Source organism: Cynocephalus volans, chromosome 1 (assembly GCF_027409185.1).
Source record: "Cynocephalus volans isolate mCynVol1 chromosome 1, mCynVol1.pri, whole genome shotgun sequence".
NCBI lineage: Eukaryota > Metazoa > Chordata > Mammalia > Dermoptera > Cynocephalidae > Cynocephalus > Cynocephalus volans.
In genome coordinates, this window is record NC_084460.1 from 177,167,340 (window position 1) to 177,184,339 (window position 17,000).

Sequence of the window (17,000 nt, forward strand, 5' to 3'; positions counted from 1 at the left end):
TTTGACCACAAACTTCATACCTGGGCTTCTGATCACTACAAGTTAAGGCTTCTGGCTGAGATGGTGATATGTTTATCCAAGACCACAAGGTTAAAACATTTTAGGAAAAGTAATGAGCACCTAACTTACTGATTTCCCCATGAGAAAATAAATGATTAACAAATGTTGATAACTTGAGTAATCATCACATTGAAGGTTTTTTGGTTTGTTTTTTTTTTTAAATAGAATCTTGGACATGTTAAGACATACTGCTATTTTTGTGTAGTCAATGAGCTAAGTATTGAATACTAGAAGCTTTACTTCTTTGAAAAAGCTCTTAAAAATTCATTCAGATGTGAAGGTCTCTGGAACAAAACATTTCCAAAATATCTAGAAATTTTGGGTGCTGTAAATTATATTAGTCATAAAAGGTTTGGCAAATAAATTAAAAAATAAATGAAAAGTATTTTAAAATGTATATACTAAAACAGTTATACAAATCTTGCTAAGAAAATAAGACATATGCATATTAATGTTCTTGCTTCAGACACTAATCATAGCATTATAAAACTATATCTGTCCTTCTCTTAATTCAGTGGAAGACCCTTTTCGCAGGGCTATAAAATTAATCATAAAATGACCTGTTGATAAAATTCACAATAAGTACTCAATGTGGAAAAATAATGATTTTAATATTTTATTAGATGTTTTTGCTTTTTTTATTCATTTGTGTATTTTACATACAAATTCAAGGGATTTTAAAGAAGCATATTATAAAAAGGGCAGCAATCCAGTATTTACTGACTCTAGCATTGGGATAATTGCTTTATAGTTTATATACTTCCTTCCTGTAACAAACCTATTATCATCATTTTACAAATGGGAGGATTAAGGCTAAGGAACTTTCCTCAATTCACAAATTCGTGGTGGGTGTGAGATGGTTCTTTTGTTTGACTCTTTCAAAAGCTGATTCTCTTTGTACTATACATGTTGCCTTTCATTTGTGTAATGCATCTAATGTTCTAAATTCATTAATACAAAAAATCTGGATCTTATACTCTATTATCTCTACAGATAAATGGAAAATAACAGATGATGAAAATGCGATACATTGAATTCTATAATATGTTCAAAGTTATAATGCCAACCAGCTATAAGGTGAGGATTTAAAACTACATCTTTGCCTTCCTGTGTTCTTTCCATCAGAAGACATTGTTTTTCCATAAAGCTACATTATATAACCTACTCTTGCACATAATTTGCCACTGATTGAATTATTTCCTATTTCTCAGTGTATCTCTTTCCAGATATTAAAAAAGGCCTTCGGCATGTGAATTATTCTAGTTTTTCAACATCACCTTTATAACTGTTATTATGCTGGTGATTCACTGTTTTTATACTATCTGACAAAATTTGCCTTGAAGATTACAAGGTAATTTTTTCTTCCTGGCAGTTATTATATTCTAAGGCATTTGGATTTTACTTTATAGGCAGTGGGTCATCTCTACAAAGATATGGACAGGCCACAATTGGACCTGACTTGTGTTTTAGAAATGACTGAGATAAAAGTGTGGAAGACAGCTGGAGGAAAAAGATCCTGCAAGCCATGACACTAGTCCAGAAGGCTTTGTCAACTCTATAGGAAAGAGATGAGATAGTAACAATGGTGGAATGATGGAGAAAGATTTCAGAGATATTCAAGAGGTGATGCCATAAGAAAAACTAGGGGCAAAATAATTCTGTGTTAGGGAAAACAGGAAGGAAATGATAAATTGAATTTGGGACATTCAGGGGAGCTTTACCAGCTAAATGTTGATTCGAATGTTTGATTAGAGACCAGAAGATGGGGCCTTAGTATTTCTTCTCCAAGGTGCTTGGATCCTGCTGTCATAAATGTTTTGACTCAAAGGGACAAAATTGGCTATGACGAACTAGGACCTAGGTATAGGGAAATCACCAACATGGGGAGAAAAATTAAAAGTTTTTCTAATTGTAGTTAAGCATGTCATTTTCACATATAAAGATCGGTTTTTAAACTATCCCCTGCTGAGTAAAAGCCACTTTTCCTAAAGAAAAGGAGCATGAGCTATGAAATCACACAGTCCTTATTTTTTCTGCTGTCTCTATCGGGTAATGAATTAACTGTTCCTAGGTATCCTCATCTGTAAATTGAACTGATAATATTATCAATCTCATAAAAGATTTAATGACATAATTTATATAAAGCAGTAGCAGTCTTAGCATGTAATATGTGCACTCAAAACATTAGCCACAATTATTAATTAATATTATTTCTCAGAGGCAAAAATATATATTTAGCTATAGATAGTTTTTAAATGCATGGCCTTTATATACATAATATTTATAATGTATAGATTTGTTGAAAACTATAGTTCTATCTTAATAAATTATAAATATATTATTTGCATCAAATATTAGTGAATGAAATCAATGATTATAAGGTATATTGTTAAATGACATATAGTATTTTATACTCTCAAAAATTAATGCTTTATCTATCTTTAAAATGTGTGTTTGACATTCTTTTTAAAATTGGAGAACCAAGAATATCATGGTTTTTATTTGTCTTTTTCGTGACCGGTACTCAGCCAGTGAGTGCACCGGCCATTCCTATATAGGATCCGAACCCGCGGAGGGAGCGTCGCTGCACTCCCAGCGCCGCACTCTCCCGAGTGTGCCACGGGCTCGGCCCGAATATCATGTTTTTAAAAACTCTTTACAAATTAATAAAACATAAAAAAGGAGAATAATGAAAGAATGTCAAATAATTATAAAAAGATACAGTTTATTAATACAAAAGACATAAAGCAAATAATACATATAGTCATTTTAGCTAGACAAATGTAGATATAAACTTTCAAATTGGATTATAGGTTTCATCAAATTTGGAGGAAACACAAAAATATAGTACTTCTGTACTTTAGTAAACTAAGCGAAAATGGAACAAGTAGAAAATATATCTTTCAAAAAACTGAAATGATAATTTTGACTTAGGTATCCACACAGGAGCAGGGGACATTCTCAAAGGGTACTCTTTTTTGTTTTTCGGTAAGCAAATGAAAACCAAAACTTTTTTTTTGCCCTGTTATTTGTATTAATAAAAACCCAAAGTCTGTACTCAAATACTTATTAACATACTCCCATACATATACAATTTCTTGTCAAAACATCCTTCTTCTCCAGCTACAAAAACTTAAAAGAAAAAAGTTTCACTTTCCTGAAATCATTAATGTTTCTGAGACCACAGTTTTATCTTTCCTCTTAGTACAGCTCTGGAAAAGCAGTTTGAATGCAAAGCTCCTTCACAAAATATCTGCCTTCTAAAAGATGTTAATTTAATATACAAGAGAAGAAAAGCCTCTGGGGAAAGAGGATAAAGGAGTTAGAATTTCTAACTCCTCCACTGAAAAACGGGATATCAGAAAACCATTTAGTTTCCTTTACATTGCTGATTAAAGCTTTCATTTTAACCTTCATTATAAATGGAGGGCATTAATCCCTAAGCTGTTTTTAAACAATTAATATTAACCTTCTTCAATCTTATCCCTGATTACCCTGAGGAGAAATATTTGAGCTCTATTTATTCAGTTTAATAGTTTAGTATTTCATTCTAAATAGAACCATATAAGCATGTCTCTATGTGAGATATAAACATCATGCTCATCTACATACATAATGCTATGTCATAGAAAAATCACAGTTATAAAATAACACAGTCCTTAACAATGTGATTTTTGAAGTAACTGATAGAAAGAATAAATGTATGAACCGTTTTAGAAAACAAATTATTGTACTTCCTAGAACAATCAAAGCAGCATGTGTAATATCTCTTTCTGCTGAAATATATCATAAAATCATAAGTAGTTGATGCATAGTTCCTGTAACTAATGTTAGGCAGTTAAGAATGGCAAATCAATGTTCCTTTGGGCCATTTTTAGAAAATAGTGGACACTTAAGTCATTTACATGGCTGTATAGGTAAAGTTAAAAAACATACATAACTACACATACTGACTTTTGGAGTATACACTCGGTGACTTCTTTTCCATGTGATAACTTTTTTGTGTTGTACGATGGGAAGGTATTGAGTATCTGTAGCTACTGCTCTTTTCACTGCAACAGAAAACACAAGAGAACAGTGCCCCTCCAGCAATCAGCACCAGCGCCATGGTCCAGCCTATGTAGATGGCTTCTCCGAGCTCACGTTTCTGGGCGACATTCACTATTGGATTGTAGAAATCTCTTATGATGGAATTGGCAACCCAGCTTACAGGGATGAGCACCACGATGCCTGTGATAATGAAGATGATTCCAGCCGTTAGCAGGATGTAACTCTTTGCCTTCTCATCATCTCCAGTGATCCTGGTGCACTTCATGCCAAGGACGGCCGTCATAAAAGCCAAAAATGACAGCACAGAAGCAGCACACATCAGTCCTCGGGATGCCTGTAGGTCCGGAGAAAGAGCCAGAAGGGAATCATAGATTTTGCACTGCATTCTGATGTTAGCATGCCTCATGCAACTCATCCACAGTCCTTCCCAGAGATTTTCAAAAACCACAATGTTGCTCTCAATGAAGGCAGACACTCTCCACTGAGGCATGATGGTGACAGCCAGTGTGCCCACCATGCCAATACCACCAAGTACCAGTCCAGCAATTTGCAAGGCAGACGTTGCCATTATCCTCTGCAATGGGTTTTATCCCACTCCACTCCTGAGCTGGTAGGGCTGCTCTGAAGCCAAGGTCTCTGTGCCTCAGGAGAGAACAGTTTTCCTGTAGTAATGAACTCAGAACCCAGTGGTTTTTCAAATAAGAGCTGCTTTGCTGCCTCTAGCTAGATTAAATCCAGTGTTGGCTGGCCAAGGTGCCCCCCCCCCCCCATTGACTACCACAGGTAAACTTACAAATCAGGCGTGGCAACTTTCTCAGCCAATAAGGGGGGGATGGTAATCCAGGTGTGGCTAAACCGACAAGAGATACTTGGAACGGCTAGAGCTGCACATAAACATTCTTTGTATTTCTCATGTTTCCAAGAAGACAGCAGTATGTTTACGTATAGGCATAATTATAAACGTTTGCACAATCATCAAGAAATTATCTAATCCCTTCCAATATGAAAGGTGCACCTTGTACAGGCAATTCTGAAAGTCTTAGTGAGAGCTGCTGTGACCAAGGTGTAAGATAAAATATCTGCCTAAGAAATCTGCAACACTTGTCAAAATGCCAAAGTGAAAGGAGAGGAGGGGATTGATAAATTGCTCATACCTGGAAAACCACATTCTTTGGGACACATGTGATCCGAGTCGTTGATTTAATTTGTCTACAACTTCAAAGCAGGCTCTATTGGGGTGAAATCAGGAAACAGATCAGGCCAAAGGACAAAATGAGGCTAATGTAATTAAATACACTAGGCTGTCTTCCTTCTTGGCACCAAAAATATGGAGTTTTTTATAAATTTGTTTTTTATTTTTTAAGCAAGGAAAAACTACCTGTTGGTGTTTTTCTGATAATCTTGATTTATAAGAACAAAAAACTTGGAAACAAAATGTCAGATGATTTTTTTATGTAGCAAGCATGATAGCACTTAAATGATGAAGCTAGCTTGCTAGCTTGGTAGCATATTTTGTGGCTCTATCCTTCCTGCTCTGTCTTCCTAGGCTGAAGAAACTAGAATTCTGCAGATGGTACAAGAGTCCTGGGGCTATGCAAATTGTTAATATTTTTAAACAAAATATTTACAGCACAAGGCAACTATGTTCACTACAATGAGTTATATTAGGTCTTAATCAGACTTCTCTTTTCTACTTTTTAATACCGTGTCTGCACGTCTTAAAGAGAAGACATGAAAGCCCCTAAATGCAAGGCAATTTGAACTGTGTCTTCTCAAAATGATGATGATGATAACAGTGGTGCTAAAGTAAACATAACCGTTGATTTGGGAAAACTCCACAATCCTCTCATCTCCTTTCACTTTGGCATTTTGACAGTTGCTGTAGATCTTTTCGGCAGATATTTTATCTTATAATTTTCTTCTGCAGATCGCCTTGATCTCTCTGTCCTGTCTTTCTAAGCTTCAAGCTGTACTTTACTTTTTCTTTCATCCTAACATCATCAAAATGATCTTTTCTTTACAATTTTGTTTTCTCTCTACTTATACTGCTTTAAATACAAATATGGGAGAAAGTGTTTTCTGCTCACTTACTAAACTTTGAAAGTTTAATGGTTGTCTTAGTCTGTTTTGGGCTGCTGTAACAGAATACCAGAGACTGGGTAATTTATGAAGAAAAGAGATTTATTTCTCACAGTTCTGGAGGCTAGGAGGTTTACAATCAAGGGGTTGGCATCTAAAGAGAACCTTCTTGCTGTGTCATAAAGTGTAAGAAGGCATCACAGGGACAAAAAAGAGCAAATGAAGAGTAAAATCTTTTTTAACAAATCCACTCTCATGATTATGAACCCAAGATAACATTAATCCATTCATGAGTGCAGAGTTCTCATGACCTAAGCACCTCTTAAAGTTTCCACCTCTCAACACTGTCACACTGGGGATTAAGTTTCCAACACATAAACTTTGGGGGATGCATTCAAACCATAGCAATGGTCCAAAAAATCTGAGTGGTTTATTGATATTATAGTAACAAAAACTGCATGGTAGAGAGAGGGAGAAGAAAATCCCGAAGTAAACTGTCTTCTAATTAAAACAAGGGAATTGATAATAGTCTAAGCTATTGTCTTATTAAACTGAACATTTTAAAAGTAAGGAAAAATTAAAAGTTCATATTTACAGTAATTTCCTCATTCGCTGACCTGCTAAGGGCTAAATTGCAGTGTGTCCCTTATGTCAGTTACAGATTTGTGGTGCAGAGGGAAATAAATTAATTTGGGGAAAATAATCTGCAATCCACAAAAGGAGAGGTGAAATCAAAACAACAGATATTTTTAATCATTAATTGCCAACCTGAGAAAAGAGAATGACCGACAGAATTGGAAAATAAAGAAATAATATAACTGGTTGAGATACTGACAAACTAAGAAAAATTTGTTTTTAGGAATGTAAGGGCATACATTAATCCATCAAAATTTCTTTTTTAAATTCCTGTGTGACATATTTTTTAGGGGCTCTGTTTTAATATTATTGAATATCCACATTACAATGGTAAACATGAGGCAGAAATAGATTACCTGTATATCTGAGCCCCTCAGCCGTCTTATGGGCTTCCTCTCAGGTGTGCATTGTTGTACCTCTTGACTTACCAAAACTCTCTTCCTTTAATCATTGAGCTTTACCAGAAACTTCTTTCAAGCAAAAATATTTCTCTTCTTTCAAAAATATTAGGTACTTTACTACTAACATTGTCCTAGCCAAAAGAGTAGGATCTGAATGAAAAATTAATTCTAGCTTCACATTAGAATAACTATAGAGTTAAGTGCCCTGGTAAGAACTAACCTGGGGCATCCAGGAAGTTTTTTTATTAGACAGTGATTCAGTTCACCCCATGATATTTTGAAATAGTCATGCCCTAAAGGTCACAGAAAGTGAAAAGAGAGGAACTAATGATAGTACCAAGTTTGCTAGAGACAGGCCTAAATTCAGAGATAAAAGGTCAAATTAACTTTACCTGTTTTTCTGTCCTACTGAGATGATTAACTTGACTACAACATTCAGGTAGTAGTAGTAATAGTGATTTAGCAGACTAATATTTTTACTGTTCTTTAACTTAGAACTACAGAACAACCTACACAGATTATTTTGTAATTTGTACTTCCGTTTCTATGAAGAATCAAAATACTATCAAGAACCCATGAAAGAAATGAATTCTTATGTTGATACAGTGAGCTTTCTCCTTAGAGGTCTACCGTTGGTCTACATTATTAGAAGCATGACTTATGTTTAGCAATTAAACATAGTAAATTAAATTCACCTCTGATAATTACATAACACATGCAAATGCTTTCTCCTCATAAATGATTACACAAACTTCATTATCAGATTGTCTTCGTTTTTGTTCTTTCTAATATTTGTTAATCCTTAACCTAATCCAATTCTTCAGTCTTGAGTTCCTATTAATTCTTATCATCATTTGAAGTAACTTTTGCTTCTATCAAGCAATTGTCAATTTCTATTGTTTTCTGGATTTGTTTTTGTATTTTTTTGTTGTATTGATAGTTTTCAACCTGTATTTATTTTTAATTATCTTTCACTGTTAATTAACCATACTTGGCTGACCATCTTGTCTGAGAATACAAGTGAATATATCAATAGATCTCTTTGTTTGCTGTTCCCAAAACAATTCTGTGCATTGCTACACATTCTCTTGAACCACCGTCCTGTTTGTCTTTTGTGATCTCCAGCTGTTTTTCATGTTCTCTGTTCTCAAAGTGTTGTTTCCAGTAGCAGTTCTTCATTTTTGCCACCTCTTTATGATCTATTCTTAGTTGCTCTGCTTAAAAGTGAATTTCTGCCTGCATAGAAATTGTCTAGTGTCTTAGCAAATTCAGTTGCTTTAACAAAATACTGTAGACTAGGTAGGTGGCTTACACAACAGAAATTATTTCTCACTCTTCTGGAGGCTGGGAAGTCCAAGATCAGGATTCTGGTGAGGGCCCACTTTCTAATTTACAAAAGGCTGTCATTCTGCTGTATCTTCATGTTTAGGGACAAAGAGGAAGATCTAGACTATTACTCTTCTTATAAGGACACCAATGCCTTTATGGAGCCTCCACTCTCAGGATCTCATCTAAATCTAATTACCTCCCAAAGGCCCTACTTCCAAAAAACCGTCACATTGGGAGTTACCGTTTCAATATATACATTTTTGGGGAAAACAAATGCGTGGTTCATAATGTCTAGCTACTAACAAAGCCAAGCAATTAAATTTGCATAATCCTTAAGGGTCTATTGTTTTTGCCTCAGGAGTTCACCCATATTAGTAGATATATCTTTTTTTTGCCAGGATTTAAAAAAAGAAAGAAAAAAAATGGTGAACATAAATAAAAGACAATGGGAATAGTGATTATCAACGATGTTTTACTTTTCTTCATATTTTTAAAAATTAAAATCTGATAGCTGAATAGTGTGATAGTTGATAACAACAGTAGTTCTGGAAACAATTGGTTACATTACAGAGAAAAATGTTGGCTATGCAGTGTGCTTCTGTGCTGCTTGTAAAGAGATGAATCTAAAAAAAGAGTACATAGTACTCTGTTCAGTTGATTATGCTGAGTCAAGTTGGAAATAAAAGCTGAATAACAAGCTGGTTAAAAAAAATTAAAACCTGAGTATGGGGTAAATTCTGATGAGTTTTGGGAAACAGGTCCATGCACTTTATTGAGCATGGTGTGTTGCTATCTCCACTAAAGGACTGGAAATCCAGGGAAATAATATTTTAAAAAAGCTATAATCTGTGATTTTTTCCACTCTAAAGTTTGAATAATTTCCATGAACAAAATCAACACGAACCACCCTCATTCTAAAATTTAAAAAGAAGGTAGGATTTGCTATTATAGCAGTTACTGAGTTTTGAGTATTTCCTATGTGCCATAGGTTTTGTATATGACTTTCTCTTATATTTAAAACATCCCTAGAAGGCAGGGGTTATTAGTCACCTTTTATAATTGAGTAAAATTAAAACCCAAGAGAGACTGTATCTTTTTAAAGGCCACATAGTTTTTGCTTGTTTAATCCACAGAAATGGCACAGATTTGGACCTAAAGCCCATGTTCTTTCCTGTATTGTTTATTATACTCCCAGAAGAAACTAGAGAAAGGGATTTCTTATATTGGTACCTATGGTCAAAGTTAATGACAAAACAAAATTTGTTCAACACATTTTTTCCTTGCCTAGCACATGGTTGAAAACAATTTACATGGTCAAGCTTTGTAATTTTTCTTAAATATCTGATTCACTGAAATTTAAAATATGTTTCTTTAAACACTCTATTCAGAGAAGTTTCCACTGGGAAAAGCTTAGAAATCGCACCATAGATTATTGCTTATTAGAGTTTAAGAGAGTCCTCCACATTGTAGTCACCATTGGCACCATTTCTCATCAATCTCCCATTCTCATCCCCATTTCAACAGTTTCTTAATTATGAATTAGGTCATGATGCTTAATAATTTGACCACCACTGAACACATATTTCACAAAAATAAGCATTGAACAAATTCAGTGCAATGAAGCAAACAGTTTCATGTATTAGTGCCCTCAGCTTATTGTAATACAGGAAAACTTTCCACTGTGTTTTACAGAAACTTTCTTGGGAACAGAAGGGGCACAATATAATTGTTACATTCATGTGTTCATTAGAATTTTTCTTTTCCATGACTCACTAACAACTGTTCTTTCTACCTTTGACTGAAGGCCAAAAAAAAAAACATGTGTAACTACATCCCACAGTTATTTTTGGAATTAATTGAAAAGCATATTTTAAAAATAATTTCCTAATCTCATGTAATAATTCTTCCTACTGAAATGTAGCGGATGATATCCAACCCCGAATGAAGAGAACAAAGCATCTTTGACAGAAATTTTTGGCCAGGCAGTAACATTAATTTGTACTAAAAAATGGCAACATCAAATAATAAACACAGCCAAAAAAGAGCACCTCTCACAAGTTTATTTTGAATCCACGGCAATTCACAACAAGTTTAAGTCATGTTAATTATGAAAAGGAAGAGAAAAGAAAAAGCATGTAGGATAATATCTTCAATATGACTACTATGCTTAAAGTAATACATTTTAAGAAACATTACTTAATAAATAATATTATAGTAATCATAAGAACTATCTATAATTACTAACTTATATTAACAATTAAAATTATTAAGCAATATCATATGTAATTAATGATGTGATTTAAGCCTCCCAATCACCTTATTAGAATGGTACTACTATGATGTCAGTTTTACTTAGGAAATTGAGACTTATAAAGTCTAAATAACTGTCCCAAGGCCTCACAACTAACAGGAGAAGGGCCAGTATGTGAACTCAAGCCTGTGAGACACCTGAGGCCACACTTTTGACCCACTATGTGCTACAGGTCATTATAGACCTAGCTCTAACCTAACCAATTGCTTGCATCACTGTGTAGCTTTAACTCCTGTACATATAGGCTTTGGTAGATCAGAAGTAATTGTCTGAAACAATACTCTTAATACTGTGCGTTTTCAGTAGTATTTTGAACTGTATGAAGATAAATAAGGTGTTTCCATTTCCTGTAACAAAAGCCGTTGTTCAGTGTGAAAAATCATAACACAGAAAGTTATGACAGAAAAGACCACATATAAAACACACACACACACACACACACACACACACACACACACACACACACACACACACACACACACACACACACACACACACACACACATATCCTTATGAGAAAACAATGAATATAGGAGGACAAGAAATGACTTTCCCTTGTAAAGTCAGAGTTAACAGGACAGGGAAAAGTAATTAACCAGGCAAATAGAGCTAAGCCATGTTACTGATTAATTTACAAAACAATTAACTTTCCACTTAAAATTCAAATTAAGATTCTGTCTGCCTTAGGCAACCAGTGTTTGCAAATTTTAATAGGGCTAGACATTAAGTGCCTTACTTAAAACCAACTTCAGTCCACACTGGGTAAGAATATTGTTGGAATAAGCAGTGCATAGCATTCTTGGTTTCAAGTCATTTTCTTTAAAAAGAAAAGAAAATATTATGATAGACAAGGATACTTCAAAAATTTTGTGGAAAAGTAGAATTAAGAGATAATGCAAATCTTTTCATGAACTTTTAAAGTGCCCTTGTATCACAGCATGGTAGACTTACTAATATCTTTTCAACAAGAATATGTGGAAAATCAGAAGCTATTCAAATTCTCATCTCAAATCTTTATAGAGACTTTGTACTTTCTGTAAAAGTTTCAAGATGATAAAAATTTCTCATAAAACATCTTCAGAACATTTATTTTCTGATGGTTTGAGTGTACTGTGTACCAGGCACTGTGATAGACTCTGGAAACCAAGAAATAGAAGCCATAGCCTCTGCTCTTTATGGTTTTATATATACAGAGCACTGAGGGTATGGCAGGACAAAGAACTCCTGGTTCAATTAACTTTGTTATATTAAACCAAGTCATTAAAAGTAATGATAATAATGCCAGTCCATAATTACACAGCATGCTAAAAACAGTTGCTCCCCAGCCCTTTATGCATACGTCTGCTAGAAGGAGTTCCAAGAACACAAAAGGGTATTGCTTTGGAGACCTTTGATAGAGCCCCTGTATGTTTTCATATTCTTGTAATGTTATTGCAAAGTTCCAGACTCCAGTCTCCTCCTCAAGGACAGGAGCCTCACCTTCACTTTACATTCCCAATGTTCACCAGCACGTGAGCCATAAAAGACATTGGCTAATTGTGTGCTGAAAAGCATCAGGATCATGAATTTGGTGCTGATCTAGTCATAGGGTCTCGCTTTCTTCATGGTAAAACATTGTATCAACGATCCAAACCATTGTTTTCACTTTGAAAAAGCACATCATTTACTGCACAGATAGGTGAGAACAGCTTATCTTCACCCCATAAAAAAGCAGCTCCAAGGAGGTTGGAAACAGTGAAATCAAACAACCCATAAAAAGTACTGCCAGGAGCCTGTGAACATCAGCGGAGGTAAGTCAGCTGTCCCTGGTATCCTCACAACTTCCTGGTTCATTCAACCTGCTACATCTTGTTCTTATCTTCCTCATCTCTGACTCATGTTCCAGGTATCTTTAGGGTCCTGCTATGCAGATCTGTGTGTGATTATGTGACTGGCTTTTGGAAGTCTTTCTCATAGTCTCAATTGGGCTTCAGATCTCTGGCACTGATCAACAACATTTTGTCTCATTCCTGTGTTAACAAACTCTTTGGTCCTACACAGTCAGGCCTCCCTCCAGGTCAAGCACTTGGAATTGAGAAGGATGCATTGCCTTTGTACAAAGCAGTAGGATGGAATATAAGATCCGGAACAGGACTGAGTGATCATTTGGTGGACACCTCATTGTATGGATGAGGGGCCCCAAAGATCCAGGAGGACAGGAGTAGTCTCTGACTTACTCAGCCTTGTATCAAAGTACTTGCATAGTGCCTGGCACATGGAAAGCACTCAATATTTACCTACTACCACACAGAGAGTGCTTAAATCTCTGTGTTCCAATTCTTAACATTTCCTTGGTAACTCTGGGTTGCTATGACTCTGTAACCAAGAAAACTACCTATTGCTTATTTATGTTTTTTTTTTTTTTTTTTTTTTAAATCATTTCTCTTCCCCAGTAGAATGTAAATGCTATGGACAAAATGACTTTGTCTTGTTTGCTAATGTATCTCCAACCACTAGAATATTACCTGGTTCATAGTAAGAGCTCAGGAAATATTTGATAAATAAATAAATAAGTAGTTTAAGAAAATACTCTAAGCACACAGCATTTTTAAGATCTCCCCATATGTAAATTATATACATTTTTGAGTCCTTTTCTTGTCAATACCTAAGCAGAGAAAAACCTAAAACAATACTCAGCTTTGACTCTATCAGTTTCATCATTACATATTTAGCTACACCCTTTTAACAGGAAAAAATAATGTTCCAGTGGGCCCATGGATTTTGCTTTAGCTTTCTTTAAGTTTTTAAAATATACCCTCATCCAAACTGACTTCCATTTTTTCATTTATTCTACCTCTCCTCTCTCTTCTCAGTGTGCAGATGTCCATTTTTCTACTGCTTTACTATTACTAGTCCAATACTACTCAAATTATCATGGCAAATATTGATGGACTAAGAGTCTAGGCTACCATTTTTTTGCTTAATATATACTTATAATATATTGTGAAATTATCAATTATAATTACTAATCTCTGAATATATTAACAAAAATAGAGAAAGAAAAAAATTAGAACAATAAGTAACTAATAAAAATTAATACTCATTTTATGTATATATTTTTTTAATTTTAGAAAGCACTTGTATGTATATTTTGTGCATTTTTCTCATTGAAGTAAAATTTGTCCCCCTGCTACTTTTTAAGAGTTGTTTTATGTCTTGGGGAACTATGGTCTTTCTTGATCATCTTTAAATTTGAATTCTTATTAGTTAATGATGTTGTCAGGAATGGAGTTTCATTTAGAAGAAGCTCTAAGTTACTTAAATGGCAGTCCCAACTGCTTCAGCCTTTCTCTCTCAGTGTGACTTCTTGTGATTTGCTCTGAACTCAGAAAAAACAGAGAAAGAGCTACTACAAGTGAGTAAATATAAATGCTGTTATTGGTGGCTTATCTGGCTACCAGTGAACAGCTAACTTTAAGTGTAGAACTTGAAACTGGTTTAATTTTAAAGTAGAAATTACCATGTATTACCATTTGTGCCTCTGTTTACCACACTTTTCAATCAAATTTTGTTTGAATGTTTTTGTTTCATACTATGCTAAGCAACTATTTCTAGAATTAGCAAAACAGAAAAAGCTTACTTAAATACATTTTTGGTATACACATTTTTGATAATGACTGTCTCTGGAATAGTAACCCAGATCTGTATATATGTATGTGAAAGAAGCCTGAAGTGTATGATGTCATAATGAAATGACTTTCAGATTTTACTTTGTATACTTATGTGTTGGATGAATTCGGTACATGTGACTATGTCCATGTAATACCAAAATAAATAAATAAATAAATAAATAAATTGTATACTTATGTGTTGGATGAATTCGGTACATGTGACTATGTCCATGTAATACCAAAATAAATAAATAAATAAACAAACAAACAAATAAATAAATAATCAAGTACATTTTGCATATTACAGCTATCTAAATTCAAATATAATTCTTACCATTCACTTGAGATCCAGATTCCATTTTAATAACATTTATTAATCTTCTATCACTTATCAGAAATATAAAATATACTATGGTAATTGAAAATCCGCTTTGGCAAAGTTTCTGCCATAAAAAAAATAATTTTACTGGTGGAAGTTTCACAAAGGAAGAGGCATTCTTCTCATAGAGCAATTAATAACTGACTCTCTGAAGTTACGGTGGTGAACACTCAGAAAAGAGCAGATTAGAAGAACAAGGCAGCAGAACAGTGGGGTTTTGACACTTCTAAACTCTGTTCTCAAAGGCTATTGTCTAATTTTATATCAAAGCACACTTTACTCATCTACATATTTGTTATGTTCTATGATCACACATTACCATCCTTGACTCCAAAGTCGAAATCCCAATTACAATGAGCCCTTTGTTTCAGGCAGTGGTCATTATTGAAAATGTACAATCAATCTACCAGTTCAATTCTGGAAAACATCTCAAGTCCATTTTCCGTCCAAAGAGTTTCCTGCCTTAAATAGTTCCATTAATTAATAGATTGACCCGAATGTCATTTTAAACCACTCATTTGATTATCCCTTTATTAACTCATCAAATGTTGATTACCCAGTGACTATAGGACAGGTACTGTTCAAAGCACTGGAGACAGGCCCATGAAGAAAGCACAGTTTTTGCCTCAAGGAACTTACAAGTTAATTAGTGGAGAACAGTTGCTGAGGACATGACTCCTATTTAGAATCACCCTTTCAGTTGATTATAAAATCACAAGATTTGTGATAAGGTGTCCCAAACACAAGCGCCTGCAGGGATCAAGGAAGGAAGAGAAGAGTGAAACAGGACAGGTGAGAACCATGCCTGCTCCTCTAATGGAGCAAAAGCTACCTCAATCCAGCTAATTTTGGCCTCAGGGGAGTCCACTTCAGTGTTACTCAATCTTTCCTTTCTTAACAAGAAGTCACAAATCCAGATTTTTAAAAAATTTTTAAAAATGTTTTAGTGTTGCCAATAGTGTGATTGTTCAACAAAACACATGGAACAAATTTGGTTGAATTTGGTTCAAGGTGGGCCAGTTTCCAACCACTTGTTATGACCCAGTGACCTTTCAGTATCAATTGACATTAAAAAAGCTCTTTACTTGAGTGGTCACTGAACCCACCCATGTATCAGTTTCTACGTCAACACCAGGAGAGCAGAACCTGCTCACTGCCTCCATGGAATGCTTGTTATAAGAATTAATGGTCCTGTGAAAGACTTAGATCTCCTTGGATAAAGGAGCTGCACAAATAAACATTGTGATCACTGACATTGTGTTTCACCCTGAGGAGATGCATTAGTTGTCCCAAACCATGAAGTTCTTCATGTTGCACAAACATAATGGAGGAGAAAATAGCTAGAGCAATTTAATATCAGTGTTGTTAACCTAGAAAGAACACAGAGAAAAATATCTCCAAATATGTTAAATTTATTTGGGAAGAGAAAATAGGATTATAATCTGGAATGCACAGAATGGCAAGTCATGAATGCATTTGGTGAGGGAGTGGTAAGAGAAAGCTTTTATTGGCAAAAAGGGAGAGGCTCATGTAAGCTGCTTGGAAACAGAGTTCATTGGTGTCGGAGGCTGAGTCAGATTTGTCATCAATTCATTGGTTGAGATGCTATTACAGTGCAATCTCTTCTTGGAGCATCTTACCTGAATTACTGCAATTCTAAAGAATGTCTAGTGATAAGCCTTGTCACAGAAATACATGAATACATGCAAAGCAGGAGATGTATGGAGAACATGAAGGATGTGAAAGGATTCCTGGTAAGTTTTAGAAAATCCTTGGAAAATAGTTCTGATAGAGAAGCAAGCATGAGCACCCCCACCCCACCCCCTGTCTTCATGTCTTTCCCAGCCCTGTTTTCTCTGGGTCTGTCAGAAAGTGATTTTCAACTTTCACAACTTCTAGAACTTTACTTTAACATGTCTGCAATTTATTTATTTGTAAACTACTTAGAGCAGTTTGAAAAGTCTTTTCTGAAAGTCTTTATTTTAAATGATAACCTTAATTATTTACCAGCTACTCATATAATTTTCGTGGGGACTTAAAGTGCAGTTGAATATGAGAGAAGGAGATTGGCTGGTACATGCTCAGGTTCTCTTATGGAACACAGC

The 17,000-nt window shown here is 34.8% G+C and overlaps 1 protein-coding gene across 1 annotated transcript; it reads right to left on the reverse strand.

Annotated features, from left to right (window-relative positions):
- Nucleotides 1-4,000: 4,000 nt before the first annotated feature.
- CLDN8 (claudin 8) lies at nucleotides 4,001-4,678 on the reverse strand. Its single transcript, XM_063080353.1, has one exon. The coding sequence runs from the start codon at nucleotides 4,676-4,678 to the stop codon at nucleotides 4,001-4,003; it is 678 nt and encodes a 225-aa protein (XP_062936423.1).
- Between the last annotated feature and the right edge of the window lie 12,322 nt (nucleotides 4,679-17,000).